The 23,923-nt window shown below is 39.0% G+C and overlaps 1 protein-coding gene across 1 annotated transcript; it reads right to left on the bottom strand.

The window, feature by feature from the left end:
* Positions 1 to 1,552: 1,552 nt before the first annotated feature.
* On the bottom strand, positions 1,553 to 23,192 carry LOC140245350 (pleckstrin homology domain-containing family A member 8-like). Its single transcript, XM_072324928.1, has 13 exons — positions 23,033 to 23,192; positions 19,730 to 19,846; positions 18,154 to 18,309; positions 15,294 to 15,418; positions 14,112 to 14,273; positions 12,978 to 13,021; positions 11,679 to 11,996; positions 9,664 to 9,749; positions 8,820 to 8,878; positions 7,724 to 7,854; positions 4,964 to 5,034; positions 3,892 to 3,953; positions 1,553 to 1,750 (listed from the first exon to the last, which is right to left on the bottom strand). Exons 1-13 carry the CDS (start codon positions 23,070 to 23,072, stop codon positions 1,553 to 1,555), a joined length of 1,569 nt encoding a protein of 522 aa, XP_072181029.1. The 5' UTR covers positions 23,073 to 23,192.
* Positions 23,193 to 23,923: the final 731 nt, after the last annotated feature.

Below are 23,923 nucleotides of genomic sequence, written 5' to 3' on the forward strand. Positions count from 1 at the left end.
AGATGTCTCCTCAACCAGCAGAGACTCCGGTCGCTATTATGTTGCCGTCCAGTCTCCAGGCCAATGAGATTACCCACGTGTAAACCATCACAACAAATGTGCCATTGGGACAGAGAGATGCCCTATACTTCCTTGAAGTATTGCAAAAGTGTGCAAGGTGACGGCAATCCTGTGACTCTGGTGGCATATCCAAATCAATTCAGAAACAAATGTACAATTGAAATATCACTTTTCTGTTAATGAATAACCTGCTTTCTCTTCTTAATAACCCTTTAAGTCTCATACCAAAATTTAGAGTTGCTTAAGAACTAGTAAAAGATAGATTTCAGCCTTTATCCATCATTTCATTCAGCACATTGTTAGTCGGTTTGGCTTGAAAATAAGTCAAACTGTGTGAGATAACACCCCCTCCCTATCCCATTTTGCATGCTATCTCTCTTCCCTTGCTTTTGTCTAAAATGAAACCGTGCATCTCTTTCACTCAATCGTCTAGAAAAAGTACAAACACAGAAACAACAATGGAGTAACTAGCAATTAAAGTTGACAACAGCGAAAGTAACCGACTGGTATGGACTCTTCATCATGTGGGATTAATGTTATCATTCTAATTTGATGTAAACTGATTTGTTTTACACGATGCTATAGAAACCATGAATGCTTGAGAGAGCTAGCAACTGTGGGATCGACAGCTTTATGTGACTTTGAACGACACAGTTCTCACCCTTTGCTATTTCCAATTCGGTCAACTTCTTCAGCGAATAAAATCCCTCTACAATCATTGCCATGTAGATGCAAAGAACGGTGGCACAATTTGTGCATTCACAGAATGCACATAATAATATTATTGGTATAGACTGCCCTCAAAAGGTTAAGTACTATTCAGGTCAAAATATGACCACAGGTGACAATGGCTGCAAAGCACTTCACGAGCAGACCAATGACAGCTTCAGACTTGCATTTTGCGGTTATAAAGTAATCACTGATGACACAAACTGGTTAAATAACAACCAGTTGCACATCACTTGGATCAGAACACAACTACAGATGAAGCTGACACCAGATTGCCTTCCACAAAAATAAACAAACAAAACAAAACAATACACTTATAATATTGTGTATGCCATATATTTCGCGGAGCAGGGTGTTTTCTGCGAATCGGGACTTCCCGACAATTTTGCAAATCGTTTAATTCACGATTATGGAATAAAGTCGGAATGGAGAAATGTATGCATCCACGTCACATTCATGCCAGGATCGGAGTTAATATTTTTGCGTGTTTTTAAATTCTCGAATAGTACCCGACTTCGGCGAAAATACAAACCTCGCGAAATATAAGGCGTATACAGTACGCCTTTGGTTAGAATCTAATTGCCAGGCAGCGGTCACTGACATAAACTTTGCAATAATGAACACTGATAGCAAAGGTGGCTTTCGATAATAAAATAATCATCTTGATCATAGTGGGACAAGGATGACGCTGACTTAAAAACACATTTTCAAGATGCATTCGGCAGGGGATTGCTCCCAGATGCAACCAGAATAACTCCCGATCCTACACGATCTCCTCCGTCTCCAGCGCGCCCCTCTCGTAGTGTTGTTGCAGGATCTGCGTCAGCTTGGTCAGGGCCTTCACGCACTCCTCGAGGTCCCGGATGATGATGCCCTCGAAGTCATCCCGGTCGGCATCCTCCTTGTTGGTGGCCAGGAACTGCAGGAAGTACTCCATGGAGGGAACGGCCTTGGCTGCCAGCTGCAGAGGGGAAGAAAGAAAAAGGCCATGCCATTAGAGACTTCCACAAGAGCCAACAACAACAACAAACAACAACAACAACAACAACAACAACAACAACAACAACAACAACAACAACAACAACAACAACAACAACAACAACAACAACAACAACAACAACAACAACAACAACAACAACAACAACAACAACAACAACAACAACAACAACAACAACAACAACAACAACAACAACAACAACAACAACAACAACAACAACAACAACAACAACAACAACAACAACAACAACAACAACAACAACCAACCAACCAACCAACAAACCAACCAACCAACCAACCAAACAATACTTTCAGTATCAGGCTACACTTTGCATGAAAAGTTGAGTTCTCAGGACCGGTTAGGCGCAAGTGACTGATTGCCAACTCGGGTGAAAATGGCTCAGTAATATGATGGATCACTAAACGGCATAAGGGCTGCTTTACTCTACAGATAACATCACCAATGTCAGAGCGAGAGAGGGAGACAACGTGCGGTTTAATTGCCCCGTCACTGTACAGGCACGCTAAGCAGCAAACATTAAACTGCAGATTACTTGAATATGAGACCATTCTGAAGCAAATGATTTCAACACAACAATAGATACATAATGTATTCTTAAATGAATCCCACAAGGATTGGAACAATCATCCCTCAGCATTCCCACTGATCAGATACTAGCCATCCCCTTTAAGCTGTGAACACTTCAATTCATTTGAATGGCAAAAAAATCTAAAAACTTGGTTTTGGGCAGAGTAAAAAAAAAATCTCAGATCAGATTAAGTTTCAATCCAAAACCATTTTCCAATAATTCCTATGCATATGACTCCAACAGAGAGATCATTTTCTCAGGGCATCAGTATCTTCTCATTAAGACAGAAGGAATATATATATATATTTTTTGTATAAGGACAAATGAACTTAAAAGGATCATGCTGGTGGACATGCAGCACTGTACAGGAGTGAACATACACGTTGTAGTATGGTCCCAAATGTGTTGGGGATTCCCCCCTTAGTGGAATGGAATCATGACTTGAAAATAATCAGTTCACATGTATTCACCAGTATAATAGTCACAGAGTGTGAAATGCGAAATCAGTGATTTTGATAATTCACCCGCCATGTTTTGTTGTTCTTCCACTAAAAACTCAGCACCAGCTGATCAAAAAAAAAAAAAAAAATGTCAAAAGTGGAACAAATAACTTCATATCAAATGCAAATTTACTATTAGCCTCTTAAGACAGTTTACTGTATGAGCTGAAATTTTCGCGTACAGATATTTTTGCGAATTGCTACTTGGAGGACATTTTCGCGTGTTGTTTATTTCGCGGTTACGAGGATCTAACTGAACTTAGTTACTTGCGTGTTGTTATTTTCGCATGTTGTTATTTTCGCGGTTCAAAGGCGATTCGCGAAATTCGCGAAAATAAAACCACTGCGAAAATTTCAGCTCGTACAGTAATTTGTGTCTGTGTGTTTTTCTAAAAACTCTTTAAGTGCCATGGTATAAACCTCCTGTGTACCACATTATTCTGAGACAGCAATGTATAGTCATGCTTTGGGAAAACATTCTTCCTTTTCAAATCTATGTAACTTGTACAAGATTTTTGTTACTATAGATATGTAATGAGCGAAGTTGCAGGGAAACTGCAAAGCTTTGCTTGGATGTAAATTGCATGACAAATCTATGATTGTTTTTCTTTCAAATGACCGGTAGTTACTTTATTGTAGAGCCATGAATTTTTGCACACAAAACAGTGGCAGAAACTTAGAATTTACTAGTAAATCCACTACGGAATACAGCTTGATAAGCAATCACCAAATAAAATGCAAGCTACATGTGACAGGACTGAAATCGCGAGAAACACTTTGAATGTACTGTGGCATTTGGCAATCTATTGACCTGTTTGGGTGGGTTTGTGCATTTGAGCAGAATATGCAAACTTGGCACATCATCGACTGAGCCGGGCGTGCGAACACGGCACGTGAGGAGTTTAATCTGTCGACCTTGGTCTGAGTCTGAGTGTGTTTGTCTAACCATTACATCAGCCAATAAGATAACAGAGATTAAGTAAATAATGATTACTGGAAGCTGTCATGGTACTTACAGCAAAAACTCCTCTAACAACCCAGCCATGGTATTTCTTCAAAGTCCTTCCATACGCGTTAGCTGCACAAAAGAGTAAAGAGAGGGTTACAATGTTAAGAATGCAAAGTTATATCTTCCGTATTTGCACTTGAGGAAGATAAGAGAGAGAACACAGATAGGAGCATGTGGAACAGTCAGACACCAAATAGATGAACATTGAGGAATGAGAGATATTCTGTGTCTATTCTCTCTGCAAACTGACAGATATCACTGGGCCCTATTTGAATTCAGATAAAACAACACTGAGTTATCTTTAATCTCCCTCCTTCCACACCCTAACCTTTGCACATGCCACAATGTTGTTTCATCTCTAGAAGAGAGAGAAAAAAAAAAGAAGAAGCAGCACAAACCCACCTAGACCTTTGTACAAAGTAAATACAACTTGATAATAGATGAATCATCAATGACATCACTCTGTTGCTTGATATAGAAACATTTGCCTTCTCTACGTCAGCCGATCATGAGATTTATTCCAATACCTTGTGCTCTGAGGCTTTCCAAGGTCACGACTACCTGAGTCATGATTCAGCAATGTTAACTGGTAGATGAACAAAGTTGTTCAGTACTTCTTAACTGTTTGAAATCAGCTTCTTCATTATTAGATGTATATTAAAAAGGGACAAAAGCAAATAAAAATATTATAAAAAAACAAACAACTTTCTTCTTTACTAGCCTCGGATTCATTTATCCAGATATTTTAAATGGCAGATTTTACTTGTGATTTTCAGATGACCTGATGTCACAAAAAGCAAACAGTTCTCTAATTACTTCAAAAAACAACAACAACAACAACAACAAAACTAACAGAAACATCTAGGCATTGCAGAAAAAAAAGTTAAGTTTGTGCAAAATTTGTCAACTGCCATGGGCAACACAAAATAATTGACAAAGAGTATTTGGTTTGGGAGGGAAACAGCTCATAATATTTTACTGTCTGGTCACCACAAAATTACATTTGATGATTTGTGTCGAGCACTGCATATACCTACACGCAGACAAGTATACAAAATGAACTATGAAGACTGTCTTACTTGCTGCCAGGTTCATGTCCCGTTCTCCTTTGATGATCTCCGTCAAAAACTCGCGTATAAATTCCAGTGTTCTGCATAACAACAACAAAAAACAATAATGGCAAAAATTACATAATTATCATGAAGCAGCTATAATGAGTATTACTCATTAGGAAACTCTGCTACTAGACTGCATTTCTTTACATCAAATTCTGTGGATTCAGTGCAAGCCATCGCAACATGACCAGAGTGGTGTCCCTCATTTTTTGTCATATTCTCTTCCTTTACAGTGTTGTCACTGCACATGTCATCAAGTGAACAAATGTTACACCCGTAAAAGCTCTGGGGTGTTAAAGAGGAGAATCCAAACAGGCAATTTAGATCTGTGATGCTAATGCTGCAACGCACCTACTGAGTGTGCAAGACAGCTGTTATCAAAAGAGCTCATGCTGTCCGCACCACTTGGAGGTACGTGTCTTGGCATTAGCGTAGCAGATCTGAAGCTGCAAGAGAATATCAAGGACAGGGGTGAAGGTTAAGGTTTGAATTTTCTTCAGTTTGTCTCCCTCTAACAAATGAAATGTGGAAGATTGCAACTGCTGATCTGTAAAACATGTCGAAACTAGATATATCGCTACGGCGACTGATATGCCTTCGCCATAATGCATGGTTCTCCTCATAGGTCTATAGTACAATGTCTTGACAATGTGTGATGACAGTTTCAAACAATTGGCAAAATATTAAAATGACAGGTTTGCCACAAATGTGCTGAATGTTCACTTTCCTAGAACTAGGTTCAATTGGATGAATGATTCAAATGTCAGAGTGCAGGTATTTGGGGAACTGATGATTTTTACTTGACTTTTGACCCTTTTATAAGTTTATGCATTGAGTAATTTTCAAGGTATTGAGAAAAAGTATAATTTCAGTATCAAATGGGAAAATAGCATTATCTAAACCTGGCCTTTGAACTTTGACCTCACAGTTCCAAAGAGAATCACTGTTAGGTTGAACATGCATAAATATGTAAGTTTCATGATGATACCTTGAGTTACTTTTGAGATATGGAGGAAAAAGTGCAATTCAGCACTTTCACTTGACCTTTGACCTTTTGACCTTTGACCTTTTGGCAAGAAACTTCCCACAGAACCTCGCATGAGTCGAAGCTCTCGGGACTGACAAAAATGCGTCGACATAAGTGAAATTCGACTCTCCCGAGAGTCGATTTTTTTTTCGACTCACAGACAGTTATGTACATGTATTATAGTACATTTGCATGCATGTGTGTGTGTGTGTGTGTGTGCGTGTGTGTGTTTGCATTCAAATTTGTCTGTTCTTGAAGATAATGTTCTTATTTTGTTCAAAATTGAACATGGAATTTGTATCAATACTAGTAGTTAAACGTAATTCTGAGAATGTCTGCGCCCGGCAATGTGCATGTGCTATGTCTGTGGTGCAACATAGGTGCCATCACTGTCAACCTACCCTGAGACAAACACTCTCCCAGGCCCATCCCACCTCCATTGAACAAAACTATACAGCCAGCCGGGCACGCACAAACAAGCTCCGCCCACATGGCCTGTCACTAAAATATTAAAGCAGCGATTGGTTGACCAAGGAGTTCTGGCTTGACATGGATAAAGTATGGATGTGCTGTGTGTATGGATAAAGTATGGATCGATGCTCTGTGTGTATACATGTATACATGTGTATGTATTCGACATGCGTGCAGAGCGGTATGGTGAGTGTGCATGCTTACGTGCAGCAGGCCAGGGACGGGGTTCTGCGACATGCCGATTTTTTTGTTCTCCTCTAAATGTAATGAGAATGCCAGACAAATCTTCTTCGGCTCAAGTGATGTAAACTACGTGTATTTTGTACAAAAGGGACTGAATGTTTTACTTCGACACAGCCGAAATTCGACTCTCGTACTTTGGCTTATCCAAATATTTCTTAGAGAAAATACATAGGGAAAAATCGGGACTTTTTATTTTCCTTCGAGTTAAGTGATTTTCGACTCACTCGACGTCGACTTATCCGAGGTTTACTGTACATGCATACATCAAGTTAAAAGAAAAACAAAAACATTCAGGCATATTGCATTTTAGGGAAAGTAGTGATATTTTGAGGAGTTGACCTTGACCTTTGACCCATGACCCCAACTTCCCTAGATAATCACTGCCCATCGGTACAAGCATATATACTAAGTTCCATGAAGATACCTTGAACCATTTGCGAGATATGGAGAAAAACATGAAATTTCAAATTTTTTTTCACAAAATAACCTGTGACCTTTGACCTTTGACCCTGTGACCCTAAAATCCACACAAAGTATTATCCCCCAAGGATATACCCTCATACCAAGTTTGATGTAAAACCACCACACGGTTCTTGAGATATCGACAAAAACAAAACGGGACGGACAGACGTACGGATGGACAGACGACCCGAAAACATAATGCCTCCGGCCACTTCGTTGCGGAGGCATAAAAACGGAACCATGGGACTCAAACCTGCTTTCTGGGCAGTGACACTACCACCAGGCTATCCCTGGTTGAGGGCAGTGACACATTCATTTGTTAGAGGAAGACAAATTGAAGAAAATTCAAACCTCAGAGCTACAGCTGCCTAATATAGGAGGGGGAAGGAGGCTGGCTTCATCTTTCAATGCTTTCACATGTTGTTATAAATTCGCAGCACAACAGCGATTCCTGAAATTGGCAAATATAACAGCTTTACAAGTAAAAGCTTTATGGTGACTTTGAGCAAGTGGAAGTGTACCTCCTCAGCCACATGAGGGCGTCTGTCGCCGAGTTCTTGACCTGAGTTGTCTTGGAACGGACCTCCTCCTGCACCATGCCCTGTAACATCATGAACATCTCAGGGTCGGTGCTATATTTCTGCCGCAGTTTCTGGTGGAGATGAGAAAAAATTTATATACAATCATAATACATATTCATATGATGCAATGACATTCTCAGATTTCACCCAATATCAAATTACCCTGATAATGTTCCTCAGCTTTGGAGGAATTTAACTGAATGCTATTGGAAAACCATTTCACATACAGCTTACAGCCATGTGACTTAGCACATAAAGGCCTGTATTCACGAAGGTGGTTTAAACTTAGACCATGGTACAAAATTTGTACCATGGTCTAAAATTAGCGCGAGATAGGCGTACCTTTGACATGGGCGTATTAATGCGTGTTCCCTACTGGACGTCTGATGGCGTACGCAATCTGTCAATCATATCTACGCAGAAGAAATCTGAATAAACCATGATTTAAACCATGGTTTCAATTGTACCACCTTCGTGAATTCGGGCCAAAGAATTCATAAAATATAATCTGAAGTGTGTTTCTATAGGTGGGATATCAAATGATATCATGAAAATGTCTAGAATGGCAAGTCATCTTCCACTTCCAGCTAATCTCCTGAGCACTGCATAGCCCCCTCGCTGAGGACTGAACTAACTTATAGTTCTTCAGAACTGGCCTAACCTGAAACCTATTGATAATCAATCCTTCAAATGATATTGAAGGTGTCAAAGAGTACCAAAATTTCTGTTAAAAAAAAAAAAAAAAAAGATAAGTGAACAAACAGGCCTGTACTTGCAGGTGCGGTCAAATCACAGCATGTTATTTTTTCTGGAGAATTAAGTGAAAATGATGTCATGCATATTCATGCATAGTCACAAAACTTCATAGTAGAGAATCCAAGTACGAAACAAAACAAAACAAAAACAAAGAACTTTGGTCACTAAGTATTCCAATTCATATCTATTATGCATGAATGGTTGTATGACAGAAAGAGTCAAAATCAACTGTGTAATATAATGTTCAGAATTGCTTCAACGTAACTGTCGTAGAACTTACTCGTATGTTTCCATTGACATCCATTTTGACGGGGGCAAAAGCCGTTGGACTGAGGGCATCTGCAGGAAGTACATGTGAGGCAAGAAAGTTGGTTTAGCATTGCAAGTAAAACTAGACTGCTATACTGTAAAGCAAGATATTTTTGCGGGACAAAATTTCTGCAAAGTGCCACTGGCATACAAGGCATACATTGTAGACAAAAGCTTTTGTGTTCATTTTATTTTGCAAATCTTGGCTCTCACAAAATTTGTGAAATCAAAATACAGGCTAACATTTCTGGTTTTAGAGTAATATTACATTCCTTTAATTCTCTACTGGCTAAACTTTTGTGCAGACCTCAGTGAATTCAAGAAAGACCTGTAGTATTGCTATTGTATCTTCAAAGCTATTGTAGGGTTTCAGCAGCAAGAACAAAAGCAATCCTCTTAAAAGATTCCTCTGCCCCTTCCTCCTTTTAGAGAAGCAAGTTCAGGCAGGTTTCAAAACTAATGTTTTCCACCAAGGGACCATTGTATTGAGGCAAGGATGCCAACTTCGTAAACAGCACTACAGTATCCGAAGGGCTGAAAAGAGATATTTTTTTTTCGGGAGGGGGGGGGGGGGGAACAGTATTTTTACCTTTCCTACAATAGGCATGTTTAGTAACACATTTGAGAAAAATTGTATTTTGCATGAAACCTGCAGTAATTTTGTCACCAAAAAGTACAAAATACTGCAAGAAAGTAACAGTTGGCATTTCCGTTGAGGGTGTCAAACCAGATACAAACCCTGCTCCCCCCCCCCCCCAAAAAAAAAAAAAGAAATCAATGAAAAACAAACACCACCACAACATGCATGTACTCACCAAACACCCCAACTATACAAGTGCACGCATCCAGAAAAGGCTGAGTTGGAATGCTTTCATCCGGTTCGATCTGCACATCGGAAAATCTGAAAAGGAAACCAACCAGTTATACCTCAGGCATGTCCAGCACTACAAAAAAGATCTGTGCGAACCCCTTGTCAATCTCTATATCTCTCCAATCTTGCATTAAAAAAAACTTTTTGTACTCCTTTCCCTCAATTCAGTACACCTTTACCTTTATTCTAAATGCCAAACAAGCAACGAATACTTCGACAACATTTCAGCACTGTGTAACTACACTCTGTATACATACATGCCCACGAAAATAATACTATTTGTAATCACAAAGAACTGGATCTAGTGTTTGGCTCCTTCTGTTCCCTATTACTGTATACGCTGAATATTTGGCGAGGTTTTTATTTCTGCGAATTTTGCGAGTCGGGTGCTATTCGCGAAATTAAAGACATGCGAAAATATTGACTCTCATCCCGATGTGGAGGTGACGTACGTGTGTACATTTCTCCGTTCAGTACACGACTCCACAATCACGAATTTAACCACTTGCGAAATTGTCGGGAATTCCAGATTCACGAAAATCTGGACTTGCAAAATATATGTCTTATACAGTATAAATCAATTATTGGTAATGACAATGCATTGTTTACATCATTCTCTTCTCACATCTGTCATTTTATTATCATATTTAATCTGGTCTGAGTATGAGTATATCGTCGGTTGAGAATGATAAGGGCGTTAAGTTGTCACAACACCCATAGTGTTCAAGACAACTTAACGCCCTTCTCATTCTCACCAGACAATATGTAACCTTGCATCATAAATCCACCAAAAAGTTGCCACATATGGATTTTTTTAGTTGAGGGCAGACTCTGAAAAAGCAGACTCTAAGCAGTAAAATTAAGTATAACTAAATGGGCATTCCTAACCTACATAGGTACCTAAATAGTGGATATAGAGTACACACTCCAAAAGTATTTAACTGAGAAAAGAAGCTTTGAAATTTGGGGTCTATTCCAAGTGCTTAATTCTCGCTATGCTGCACTCTGAATAAAAGTGACAAAAAAACAGGATTTAATACTCCACTTATCTACAATGAAGGGAATAAATCAAGCTGATTTTTTTCCCCTTATCAAGCACATTCTACATAATACCAAACTTTACTTTCAAAAGAGTAGAACCATCCTTTCAAAAAGTGGAAAGTAAAGTGTGTGTTTATGGTTTTTAAGGAATCAAAAGAGACCATTACAACATTCACACCCACACTACTCAACAATAACATGTTGTAAGAAAAAAATGCAAAAATCACAATTTCACATTCACTTTATGATAACAAACTTGAGAATTACAGCATACGAAGAAGAATTGTTCCATTCAGAAAATATGAAAAATATATAGCTTGATATATAGCTTGATCCATTTCGCTTATTTTGAGTCCTCATGCAAAATCACAGCATGTGACTTTTTGCTGGTTTTATGATGCACCATCACATATCTAGTATGCATGCATGTATATTTTTCATTGTACATTTCTTTCCTCCTTTGCATATGAAATTAAACAAAGTAAACGTAAGTTTGCCTTTGCATACAAGGTTGTCCATAGCATGATTTGATTTCATCTTAAGGAATGTTACATACTGTAAAGGTGGAACTCATTGTGCAAGTAATTTTTTTCAATGTTCTGTCAAGTAATATAAACTTTGCATGTTGTAAATTCTGCAGAATCGAAATATACGTGTAAATATCTTACACACAACAAGAAAAAAAAAATGTGTTATTTTCAAGCTAGTTTCATGTTGTACAAAATGCGCGAAAATTTCAACTCCGCAAAAATATTACAGTATTTCTATGCTTAAGTTCATAAATTGTATTTCTTGAAAACCTCCTCTGAATGAATATGACTCTTTGAACATGAAGTACACCACAAGTGTAAAGGGTGTAGGCTTGCTCATTTGGAGACTGGTGGAGAAATGTAATCCCCTCTTCTGAATCAGACTTACTTTGTGGGCAAAGTTGAAAAGAAAGTCGGCACCCTTGCCTCCGCAGCATGCGGCACACCGGAGCCATTGACAAGCACCTTTTCGGGAGTGGGCGTGGTCGGTAGCGAGGCGGGAGTGGGTGTCGTCGGCAGTGAGGACGACTTCCGGACCTCACCGTGGGCACCCGGCGTGGCCGAGAGTCCCCCAAGAATGCCCTCTTGACTCGAGATACTTGGGGTGCGGCTGGATGGGCGTGAATGAGGGGTACGGGCAGCCATTTCCTCGAGATTTCGATACCTCGTTGTGACTCCGTGTTTATTCACCATCTGTGGGACATATCTTGAATTGAAAGGATTAAACATGATAAGTTATATGACTTTGTCATAAGATAATACTGTAAAGCAAGCTAATTTTGTGGCATGAAATTGTCACAAACTGGATCAAACAACCTTTATTCCAGCATGAAATTTTCGCCAACTGCCAAGAACTGTATTGTGCATCTTTATTCCACCAATCTTGACCCTTGAGAAACTCGCGAGATTAAAATGCACACAAACATTTCTGGTCTGAAAGTAGCTTGATTGCAGGAAGTTTGCAGCGCATAATGTGCAGTAGCCATGACAACACAGACACGGTTTGCCAACTTTCGCACATCAAATATTAATTATGTTCAAAGAAGAACAAGTAGGGAGGTGCTGATGTGTTCCATACATCTCCATTGCCTAAGTTTATCATCAGATGTGGAATGTATTTATCTTCTCTTGTCAAGGCACGAGGAGTTTTTAATTTTTCAGGGAGCCTCCTGCAGGGTCAGGGAGACCGGGCAGATCTGGGACTGCTGCATATTTTTCCTCTGAAGAATCCCCGAGCCCTGTGCAGGATAGTGTGAAGACTTACAGCTAAAACAATTCACAGCCAGTTTCAACATTCATCTTCCACCATTTGCGATTCGCTCTAGCGTAGAAGATTGATGGATATTGCTGTGGCCCGATTTATCGATTATCAATAATCAATCATGAAAAATTACGTAGCAACCATGATCAGGTAAGCTCCGAGATTGTGAACTTCCGGCGAACCTTTTTGGCTAATATTTCCCATTTTTGTCGATACCCAATTGAAATTGTGTTATTAGGGCATTATTTCACACATTTATCATGCCTACGTGTACATTTTGGAGCAAAAATTGACAGTTCTATAGGCATATAAAAACTGTTTTGCCTTAATGTCTCTGACAAGTTGAAAGTCCATTGTCAGAAGACAGAGGACTAAAGATGTCTAAAATGTCTGAAATATAATACAATGAGTTAGACTTCTTCTTACCTGTCTTCCACAGAGTGAGATCTCTGCACTGCACTTGACTTTTTCTGCGAATTGTAATGAAATTACAGTAAATTAAATCACACAACACCAATAAAATGAATATTACATGACTGATAAGAAACAACTACGAAGACAGACATTCAATTCAAATGCTAATCTTAACTACAAAGACTGAACACAGAGTTATTCAGGGATGTTCTGGAGTACATCATATGGTTGAAATAATTTTCACATATATACAACTAACATTAAATTTTCATCAAATGACAAGCTGAAGCGCATTGAGCAGTGTCATGTTCATCACACAGCAATAAGCCAGTTCGCAGTTCCACTTTGCGCATGAGCAGAAAAGGATTATTCGTACCAACAAGCATGTTGGCTTTTAAATTCAGTGGGATAGGCATCTGTGATGTACTGATTATTTATCCTTATAAATGCTGCTTGCCAGCACATCCACCTGACAGCAAAAGTGGTATTTGGCAATATCAATAAGAAAGAGATTGTTAATACATTCAATGCAAAATAATGAAATGGATGCTTTCCCAAGTGCTAATTGTCATATCATTCTGGTCATCTGGACTATGCAAGTTCATTCTTTGTTTGAACAGGATTGATGAATCCCACAAATTGTTAGGTACAGCTTTATGCATCATGCTGCTCTAGATAAGAGTTAAGTGCCCCTAACTGACTGAGAAAAGAGAAAGGTAATTCGTACAAACGTGCCCATGAGCTAACTCCAAACTGACTTATTGGAACTCTCAGAGGTTGGAACTCAATGCTTCAGTTCAAACTAATGGAATCTGGCAATAAACTAGTAACAATTTTAGAGATCAATGACATACTGTATACGCTATATATCTAGCGAGTCTAAATTTTTGCAAATCGGGACTTCCCGACAATTTCGCGAGTGGTTAAATTCGCGATCGTGGAGTGTACTAAATGGAGAAATGTATAGGTGTGCATCACATTCATTTATCGGGATCAGAGCCATCATTTTTGCTTGCCTTTAATTTTGTAAATAGCACCTGACTCTTGAAATTCGTGAAAATGAAAACCTCGCAGATATTCGGTGTATACAGTATTTGTTTACTTATTTCGGCAAAGCACCGTAGAGGTATTGCCTGCTCTTGCTACCTTGTCTGAATAAGGCGTAGATGGGGGCAGAACTGTGTTGCTGATATCCATGTTGTGGATGTTCGGGGTGAAGGATTCCTTGGCTAGCTTCATGCAATCTTGTAACGTCTTGATGAAGGTGTCGCACGTCGCCGATAGCAATGAGGAGGACTCGTTGAGCTTCTGTAATGAAATGCAGAGGCCAGAATAAAAAGTCAAGAAACTGGAAGTCGCAACATCGTTCACGAGGTCGCAATGCATTTCAAACTCACAAGGGTGTTTCTAACTTCTGGATTATCACATGATGACGCTGCTGATGTGATGATCATTTAATATTTATTTGATTTATTATCTATTTATGATAATTATCTATTATGCTTCCAAAGCAACTGGTTAATAACTTACTCAGGTAGAACATTACAGTCAACTTTACCTGAGTCAACCTCGCATGAGTCAAATATTTGTGAAAGAAAAATTCTGCCCCAGATGGATATAACAATGTGTTTAATTCTATTGTGCAAGTCAAAATTCATGTAAGTCAAAGGTTTTTCTCATTTCCCTCTGGATTCAACTTGGGCAAGGTTGAATGCATTCTGAAGTTCACTTATAAAACAAATATGGGTCACACAACTACTGAAGCCAGCAAAACTAAATGTCTTGGACCACGGATGTTTGATCTTATCAGGAGGGCTACAGTGCTTTATTGCAAGCTTTCCAGACTTTGTTTTCCAATGACATTTGTTCCACTTTGCATCCTCACACCTACTGCAGACAAAGTAAAAAAGCTGGTTGCTAGATGAACAAATTTTAGCTTCAAAATAAGGTCATTCATCCATTCCTGCATGTCAAATATCTTCTGTGTCAAGTCGAGAAAAAAGGTACAATACTCAGGCATACACATGTAGTTGATGGATTTTATGGAATAGCATGGCTGCTGTTTTCACTGTCCCACACATAAATTCTCATTTTAGCTGAGTTTAGTGAAAGTACAGAAAATGAAAGATGTTCCGTCCTAAGCTTCTAAAATGTAACAATTTTTTTTCCTGTCATAGTAACTGCTACCACATATCGACTGCAGCCCTTTGATAGTTTGAGGGTCTTTCTAAGCCGGTAAATGTGTATTTCAGGCATTGTAAGATACAGTCATCTAAAGATAAGATGGCTGGAATGGCAAAACTACACTCCCAACACGCATCGCCTCACCTCCAGGTCCGGGCCATTTGCTGTCCCTGCACCAGCCAGCTTAACCGTAGCCACCTGCTGGGTCAGAAGGTCACAGTAGAGGCGAAGTTCTGACATCTTGGTTCTCAGGCTGTCTTCAGACTCCTCTGCGAGACATGGGACAAAGACAGACATGAAATTCTGAACTTACTATGACTACATTCACTTGTGATCTCCCCTGAAAAACCACACGACTCGATACATCTGTTGATACCTGTACACATAGCTTTACAATAGGGTACCAAAGTGATGATGTCACAGTCTTTCGTTAAAGCTTGGACCTACTACACACATGGACTATGAACGGAGGTCTTTCTTTGATCCAACCTGCATCGCTGCCACCTGATTATGTGCATCTTGATGAGTACATTCAGATGTTTGGACAATGATGACTGTGTAATCGTTCATCATCACTGATAAAAGAACCGTTTCCCTCATTTCGGTTTTATTTCGCTGAGGTGCCTTTTCAGACTTAACTGCCTTTGGAAAATCGACAATGGGGAGCAGCAAACCTCAAATCATGAGAAATTTTGTGTCACAAAATTAGTAGTTACTGAAGTGGATGCCTGTGGATGCGCATGTAACGTTGCTTAATGGTAAGACATACATGTCATCTACCATTACTGTCCTTGTTTACTCTGAAACAATGTGCGAAAAATGGGAAAAATTAGATTACATATTACAACCAACCTGCCGAAATACTTGCTTTCTCTCGTAAGGTACGTGCATTTCGCAAATGAAATTAACTGAGCGATGATTTCCCAATGTATACTACAACTACACACACATTTTTCTTGATTTAAGAGAGTTATCTTCCACGCGTGTAGTTTTTAGATATCTCAAAGCGCCGTCTTGTTTTTACTCCAAGGTGGCTGTCAGTGATGCACGATGAGATCAAAGCAGGAAAGCATCTTTAAAATCTTATTGTGACACTTTTCACAGAAACAGGTGTTTGAATCAATAAACAAGTGATGTACGTGTATGTCCATGTGTGGTAGGTCCATGGTTAAAGCTTGGGTTGGAATCAGGGGCAAGCATGGTGAGTAACAATAGTGTTCCCAGAGTGAACCAGGTGAGGTTGTTAGAACCAGTTTCCACAGCAATGAATGGCTATGACATCACACTGTGGTACTCAAAGGCATGAATTAGGTCCAGTGGTTCTTCTGGGTTCACTCTGCTAATTTTAGTCAAATTATTCTGCTTTTTGCCAAAGTATGGGACAAATAATAATATTAAAAAAAAGCTTTGAAAATAAAAGCTGATCTCAAAAAATTGTTACTTCTAGTAGTGAATTGCACTCACTGCAAGCACTTGATCTTCTTTTCTGTTTGTTTGTTTTTTTTTTTTTGTTCCATTTCAAAAACTGAAAAAAACACACAAGAAACCAAACAAACAAACAATCGGACATATAGTGTAATAAAAAAAAACGAAACACATTTTTAGCAGGAAGTGAGTACAGTCAAACATGCATGGAAGGGAAATGGTCCCTTTATTGCTCTCGGCAGTGTGCCACAAGTATGACATAAGGACTTTCAAATGTTTTCATAGAGACTGTGATTTGGCAAACCTTGCCAAACTAGGTTTATGCAGGATATTCAATTTTCTTGAAAGTGTTGTTCCACTATGAACAAACATTTGCAATTTCCATATACATGTATGTTTTTCAATATGCAATGCTCTACAGCATGACATACAAATTGAGCAAGTGTTAACTATATCACATATGCAGGTATGTATTTGCACAATTGCAATTTCCAGTCAACTGATTATAAAACAGGAATTGTGATGGAGTGAATTAAAGGGATGGCATAGTATTGGTTGAGGTGAGGATTCAGCTTTTAACTTTTTGCAAGGTACTGAAAGCACTCTGTGAAATATTAAAGAGCATACAATTCTGAGAGAAATTGAAAGTTCATTTGATAAAATCCGTTTTTGAAATGGCTGAGATATCCAAAACCAAAGTAGAACAAAGTGGTCCTAATAAAAGGTGGGTCCCACATTTTATTAAGACTCTTTGTTTTTTGATATCTCAGCCATTGCAAAAACCAATTTTCATCAAATGAACTTTGAATTCCTCTTAGAATTATGTTCTTTCTTATTTCGTAAGAGGTTTCTAATTATCTAAAAAAAATCGTCATAAAAAAACATTAGAAACATGAAGCCCCATTTCAACTGAAATAGTACCATCCGTTTAAAGCATTTAGGGCTTAGCAGATAGGTCAGTTATTTCAAATGTTATGGCATAACAGAATGCCAACATGCATGAAACATGATATCAGAAAATAAAGCCATGTCAGTGGACAATGTTAACATACAAAATTTGGGGGGAAAACATGACACAAGACGATCTGCAGACGCAACTAAAGGATGTGTGCCCAGTGAAGAATGAATTCAGGAAACCACAGGCTGCGACAAAACAGCCACTATACACGTTTTCCTTCTTCTTTCGTTTTGAGTGTGCTGCAATGCAAAAAGAAGGTTTGTATATACATAAACTCTTCTTCTTGTGTACAGTGTATGCTTGGACTAGAGCTGCATATTGCATATTGCAAACTCTTGCTAAGTGTGTGAACTTTTGCTACTTGTATTACAGTATGCACGGCCAGCCATCTCTTGCCAAGTGCAAGAACACTTGCTCTTACAAATGAGCAAACACTTTTCCTACATGTGCATAATAACAGCATGTTTACAGTGTCTATCACCAGCAACTGCAACATTGTTTGATATTGAATGTGCAGCCAGTAAAAAATGATGTATCATCTCAACACAATTTGTCTCTTTTGTCTTAATTTTTTCCTGACATAAAATCATGACCACAAGATAACATTAGGTATTTACAAACCTTTTCTTTGGTGGATTTTTGAGTCAGCAAGACAGGCCTTGGCGGACCCAAGCGCCACCAGCCACCGTTGCCGGTCAGCTGGTGTCGCCCCTCGGACGTAGAAGTGCTGTTCACCCGGAATGATTAGGTCTAGTCTGGTCTCGTCTGTCGGATGCACTGAAAATTAAAGACAAAATACACACTAATACCATCCAGTATGACAATTACAGGACAAGTTCACCTTCATAGACATGTGGGTTGAGTGAATGCAGCAATATTAGTACAGCATACCAGTGAGAGTTTGAGGAAAATCAGACAATCAGTTCAAAAGTTATGAATTCTTGCGGTTTCTGCTCAGTCACGGCTGGATGAGAAGACTACTATAGCTTATGATGTCACATGTGTACAACGATGTAAGGAAAGAATAAAGAAAAATAAACATATTTTCACTTTTCTCGAATAGCAAAAAGAATACTCGTCTTCTCTTTTTCAGGAGGCAGGGGGAATAATATTACCCTTAATACACGTCAGTAACAAGTCGAAGAAATGTGCACTTTATTAAAAAAGTAAAGTTTTGTGAAATTCTCTTTTTATTTTCCTTACATCGTTGTACGTATGTGACATCATACACTGTAGAAGTCTTCTCATCCAGCAGTGACTGCGCAGATACTTTAGAAATTCATAACTTTTGAACGGATTGTCCGATTTTCCTCAAACTTTCACTGATGTGTTCTAATATTGCTGCATTCCTTATGTATATGAAGGTGGACTTGTCCTTTAAGGTTTCTGTTGAGTAGAAGATTTGTACGGTGACCTGGTACCTCCTGCTGCTCAGATCACTAGATTACCCTTATTTCAATCCATTGAAGACAACTCCTGAATATACTCAGGCAGGTGTCTATGGGAAATGTGTTTTAAGCAAATTCAGCTCATCCTCAATAGGGTAATGATGCCTCATGACGAAATGTTTCATAACAGTATCAGCATACAAAAACCAACTCATTCCACTGAAATGATTGCGAGACTATTTAATTTCAGAATTTACTGATTGCGTATTTCTTCTTTTCTTTTTTTCTATACGTGCACACAGTCTACAATGAACATATGTACATGTGTTCAGCATTGATTTGTCTATTATCTCTTTACTATCAAATTATTGTAAAACTTAAACAGCTTTTGAACGAAAAGATCATGTTTACAACATTTCCATGAATTCCATAAGTTTATGTCATGTATTTACTGATCAAAGGCATAATATTTCTGTGTGTATAGAAGTCACTTTACTGCATTTTTTTTTTGTGTGTTTTGTATGGTCATACTCTTGTGTTCTTTCATTAATTTGTTTTAATCTCAAAGCAATAAATCTGATATCTAGTTTAAAAACAAAAATAGCTCAACCAATAGTCTGAATAGATAAAATTACTAAGTACCATTTGCTTTGTAGGGAAAAAACAAACAAACAAACATCAATTTCAAAAACATGAATACAAGCTCTGGCTTGGCAGTATTAACTGGAGACCAAAACCTTGCTCACCTACATTAGAGTCAAAATGGATTCAACCTAGTGTGAGGCTGAATATTTATACTGGCATGTTACCTTGAATTTCACAGCAGGCCATCTTAACAGATCCCTTGCAACCTTGAGACATCTCGTCCTGCGACTTGTAGTATGTCAGTATCCCCTTGTCTAGCACGAACCACCTTGGCTGCCATCCTGTCGATTATAATGTCATAAAGCAGCAAACACTTCATGAAAAAATTATACTCTTTGGGAAGAAAACCAAATGGGGTAACATGTTTGAATATTGTCTGTGCAGTATACACTGTAGCTTCATTTTGCTGATGTTCTTCACACTTCAGCTTGTTTGTTTGTTTGTCAGTTAGCAAACACTCCTCTGCCTGTAGCTTCAATGTGGTCCACATCAAGTCTAAGAAACTTATTTGTTTTTGTTTTTTGTTCTCTGGTTTGGTGCTGTATATCTTTTTTTTTTAAATGCTTTCTTCAATGTTACCATTTCATAGGGTATCATGTAACAAAAGAAATAGAAGAAGTCACAAGGTATCAATACCTTGAGGACATGGTGGCATACACCCCAAATATGTCAAGCAAGGATCAGAGGGCAATCCTCGGGGAGGGCAAAATATGGGTCTATGCTACAAGTTCTCATACTTCCATAACACAGGAATTGAAGACAATCAAACACAAATTTAAAGGTCCTGTTTACCTTTGGGAGCAGCAATTCTAACAATGTTCAAGATATCACTTATGATTCAAATGTGTAGGTCAGTAGTATCACAAAACATCCTACCATATATATATATATATATATATATATATATATATATATATATATATATATATATATATATATTTTTTTTTTTTTTTTTTTTTTTTTTTTTTTTTTTTTTTGCAGTAAAGCCCAAACTATAAGGATATACGTGTATCACTATTTTTCTCACTAAACCATAACTGTAGACGGTTTAATCTGGAAACATTTTATCTATTGTTCAAATTTAGTATTTTAACAATACTTAACATCGATTTTGGCGGTTCAAATTTTACATTGGTTGTTTCTATCCCAAACTCACATTTGAGAACCATTTTGAAACATTAATGCTGGGTTTTTGTTTCATATGCAAATGGTAAATTATGCTGTTTGTGTTATGAGCTCTAAAGAACAATGGAGAAGCTCTTTATACAGAAGACAGCAAATTGTCACCATTTTGTTTGGTTTCTCACTATCAATTTCCCTTAGAGTAAGCCATTTTAGATAAGTCTACCTTTGCCCCATTTATTATGCCACCTTCTATATAAAGTATATGTGCACTCACTGCTGCATGCACAGTGAACCACTTTCAAGTTTGCTACAATAGAGTGGTGTGTGCGTGTATCATCACAATATTCAGCATACTGCAAGTGTCTCCACGCCAGTTGACTTTGTGATGTGGGTACTGTAGATTTCATGCAAGACTAATTCCATTGTTTTGAAGTACTCACTACATTCTCAAGGTACCACCAAGCTTTACATGTACTTGTTTGCATTTGGAGACAAACACAACCCCTCGTACTCAAAACATTGTTTATGGTACATGTCTCAATCTCAATATCTATGAAACATTGTGCTTGTGGAGAATATGGTGTAACGTTACAGTAATTTGTGAGTTTCTATAAATCCTAACTTCATTTTGAATGGGATCTCATACTGAATGAAAGCCAGACCAGATTATTCGCCACCACCTTAACAACATCATTTAGTCACGCAACACCCAAGAGATTGTCGCCACCCAATATTGGTTGGCTAACTCATTATGTGGTACTTGCTAGAAAGCACCTTTGCATGCTTTCCCTTTAGAGCATGACTTTAATTTTTGTCAAGCAAGTTTTGTAAAGAAAACTTAGGGCAGTGCACTAGGGCATCATACTGCATGCTTTTGCACACATTTGAATTTTGCCTTTGACATAGGGGTCATGGGATACATTGGGAGGTCGAACCGGCCTTGGTGTTTGTTTGTTTGTTTTTTTTACTTAATATTGAATATGCAATTATTAAGATCTAGATCTAGTTTTAATTCTATTCATCATGTTCATGACGTTCAACATAACTTGCGAGAAGAAAGAACTCCGAACAAAGTAGATCCAATGATCTGAGCCACCTACTACTACTGATAGATGCCTGAGCTGCGTAAACATCCTTGAAAGTTAGCCCGTAGTTAGCTGAATGTGTAAAATTAAATTACAGTTTAGACAAGCCATATTAGGTTTCTACAGCTTTAGGCTTTTAATAGGGAAATATCGAGCACAGTACCCTTTGGCTTTGTGTGCATGTGATGTGAATGGACATGGAACTGGCAGTTTTAACACGAGCGAACCAGTCGGTTGCAGGTTTAGCTACACGATTGCAGAGACTCCAATCCCAAACACCTTCTGATCTGGAGATTCTCCCGCTTGAAACCCCTAGGTTCTTCTACAGCCCTAGCAAATGGGAGACTCCAACTTGATGTGCACAAGATGACAAACTGAACATCACGAGCGCGAAGTTCCTTGGGTAAATTACTAGATGCTGCCTCATGCTCTAAGGCTTATTTTTCAACATACGATGACACTAAGATTAAATCATCTCAAGCGGGAGACACAGAGCCAGGGTGGGAGAAATTAAATCTCAAGCGGGAGAAGGGGAGCTCCGGGAGATTTTGCAAAAGTGGGCTATCGGCGGGAGATCTCCCGTCGAAAGCTGGAGTCTGGAGAGTTGGAGTCTCTGCGATTGTAATAATCAATCACTGATAATGTTGACAAAGCCAAGCTTATCAATTGGTGTTAAGTCATTTAGGCATTATATCTAAATGCTTGGCGAAAATAAGTGAGCAATGTACATTTGTACTCGCTATACACAGCCCACTCGCGGTAAAAAAACACATTCTTACAGCGACTGGGCTGTGTATATTTAAATTTAGATTCTAAAGCAATGATGCTTATTAAAGAGCAGATGTGGTTCTACCTACTCAGTGAGTTCTAGTATTTTAACGTTAAATTCTTAAATGAAAAATGTATAATTAATGGTATCACATCAACACAATAATAAATGCACCACACTGTCGTCACTGGCTATAACTTATAGAAAGGTGGCCTAGGCCTACATAAACCGTTACTGGATAATTTTACTGGACACATTTATCGGTGCTGATCGTTCCACGTAGCGAGAGCGCCGCGCCTGGGATTACAGACGCGAGGCGGCTGCGACAGCTGTCTGTCGAGTGAGCTGCTGCCATCAGCACAACATCGCCCATGGCATCACTGCACGGAGATGACGCATTTCTTAGGGCTTTGGCTACGTGGTGGTGAATGGTGTGTGTAGTGCAGATTAGTACACAACTCGGGGAGTAAAATTGATTTTACATTTACCTGCCAAATAATTTGTCCATTTGTAGAGAACACCTTCCATGACTACAATTCATGCGATGTGCCGATATGCCAAAGTACAGATACTATTATCCCAGCTGTAATAACACGGCTGACGGTGCAATGATTCGTAGTTCTTCCCCGTTGTTCGCCACGCCGATCCCTTTGCCTACTATCCCACGAGCAGAAACTGTTAGATGCCACACACTGTCTACATACAGCTATAAACTCTAGTGGGTCTAGCTCGAGCGCTCAGTGCCGTGCAGTCTACCGTACATACATACAGCACTGGCTCAGCTGTTGTGCACGGTATCCGCTGCTACACCGCGTAGCATACACAGGGTACGGTCATAGCGGCTAGCGGCTAGCGGCTACACCTGCAAGCAAGGAATGTTGTGCATGCCACTGATCAGTGGTGCATGCCACAGAACTCTTCTGTGGTGCATGCCCATTTTTTTGCCAAGCTACGTCTACACTACACACACACACCTACACACATACACTAACACCGCGTTCACCTTTGGTTCACAGGTAGAATTCTACAGGGCTCTGGAATTCTACTAGACGCCTAGAAACTTTTGTCCTTACCCGGAAGTCATTTATCTAGATCATGCTCTTTCTTCTTTTCTTCTGTTTTCTACTATCCCTTAACCACTTTTTCTTTCTTCTTTCTTACCAGGGGTGTATCCAGGATTTTTTCTGGGGGGGGGGTCGTAATCACAATTTTTGGACCTTTACCTTTGCGAGAGAGCGGAGCGACCGAGCGAGGGGAGGGTGTGGGAGGGGGGTCCCCCCTCCCATGGTAGGGAGTTTTTGAATTTTATATATTAAAATGGGGCCATTTGGTGCATACAAAAGTGACTTTTTCGGCATGGCAGTGCAGCTTAGAAATAA

The sequence above is a fragment of the Diadema setosum genome, chromosome 22 (assembly GCF_964275005.1).
Source record: "Diadema setosum chromosome 22, eeDiaSeto1, whole genome shotgun sequence".
In the NCBI taxonomy this organism is placed as follows: domain Eukaryota; kingdom Metazoa; phylum Echinodermata; class Echinoidea; order Diadematoida; family Diadematidae; genus Diadema; species Diadema setosum.

Bases quoted from the DNA above. Each gene is read 5' to 3' on its own strand.
- LOC140245350 (XM_072324928.1), bottom strand. From the start codon at position 23,072: ATGGAAGGTGTTCTCTACAAATGGACAAATTATTTGGCAG. The intron at 14,274-15,293 runs GTGAGGCGATGC...ATTTCATTACAG, and splicing joins CAAATGGCCCGGACCTGGAG to AAGCTCAACGAGTCCTCCTC. The intron at 13,022-14,111 runs GTAGCAAGAGCA...TACAATTCGCAG, and splicing joins CTACGCCTTATTCAGACAAG to AAAAAGTCAAGTGCAGTGCA.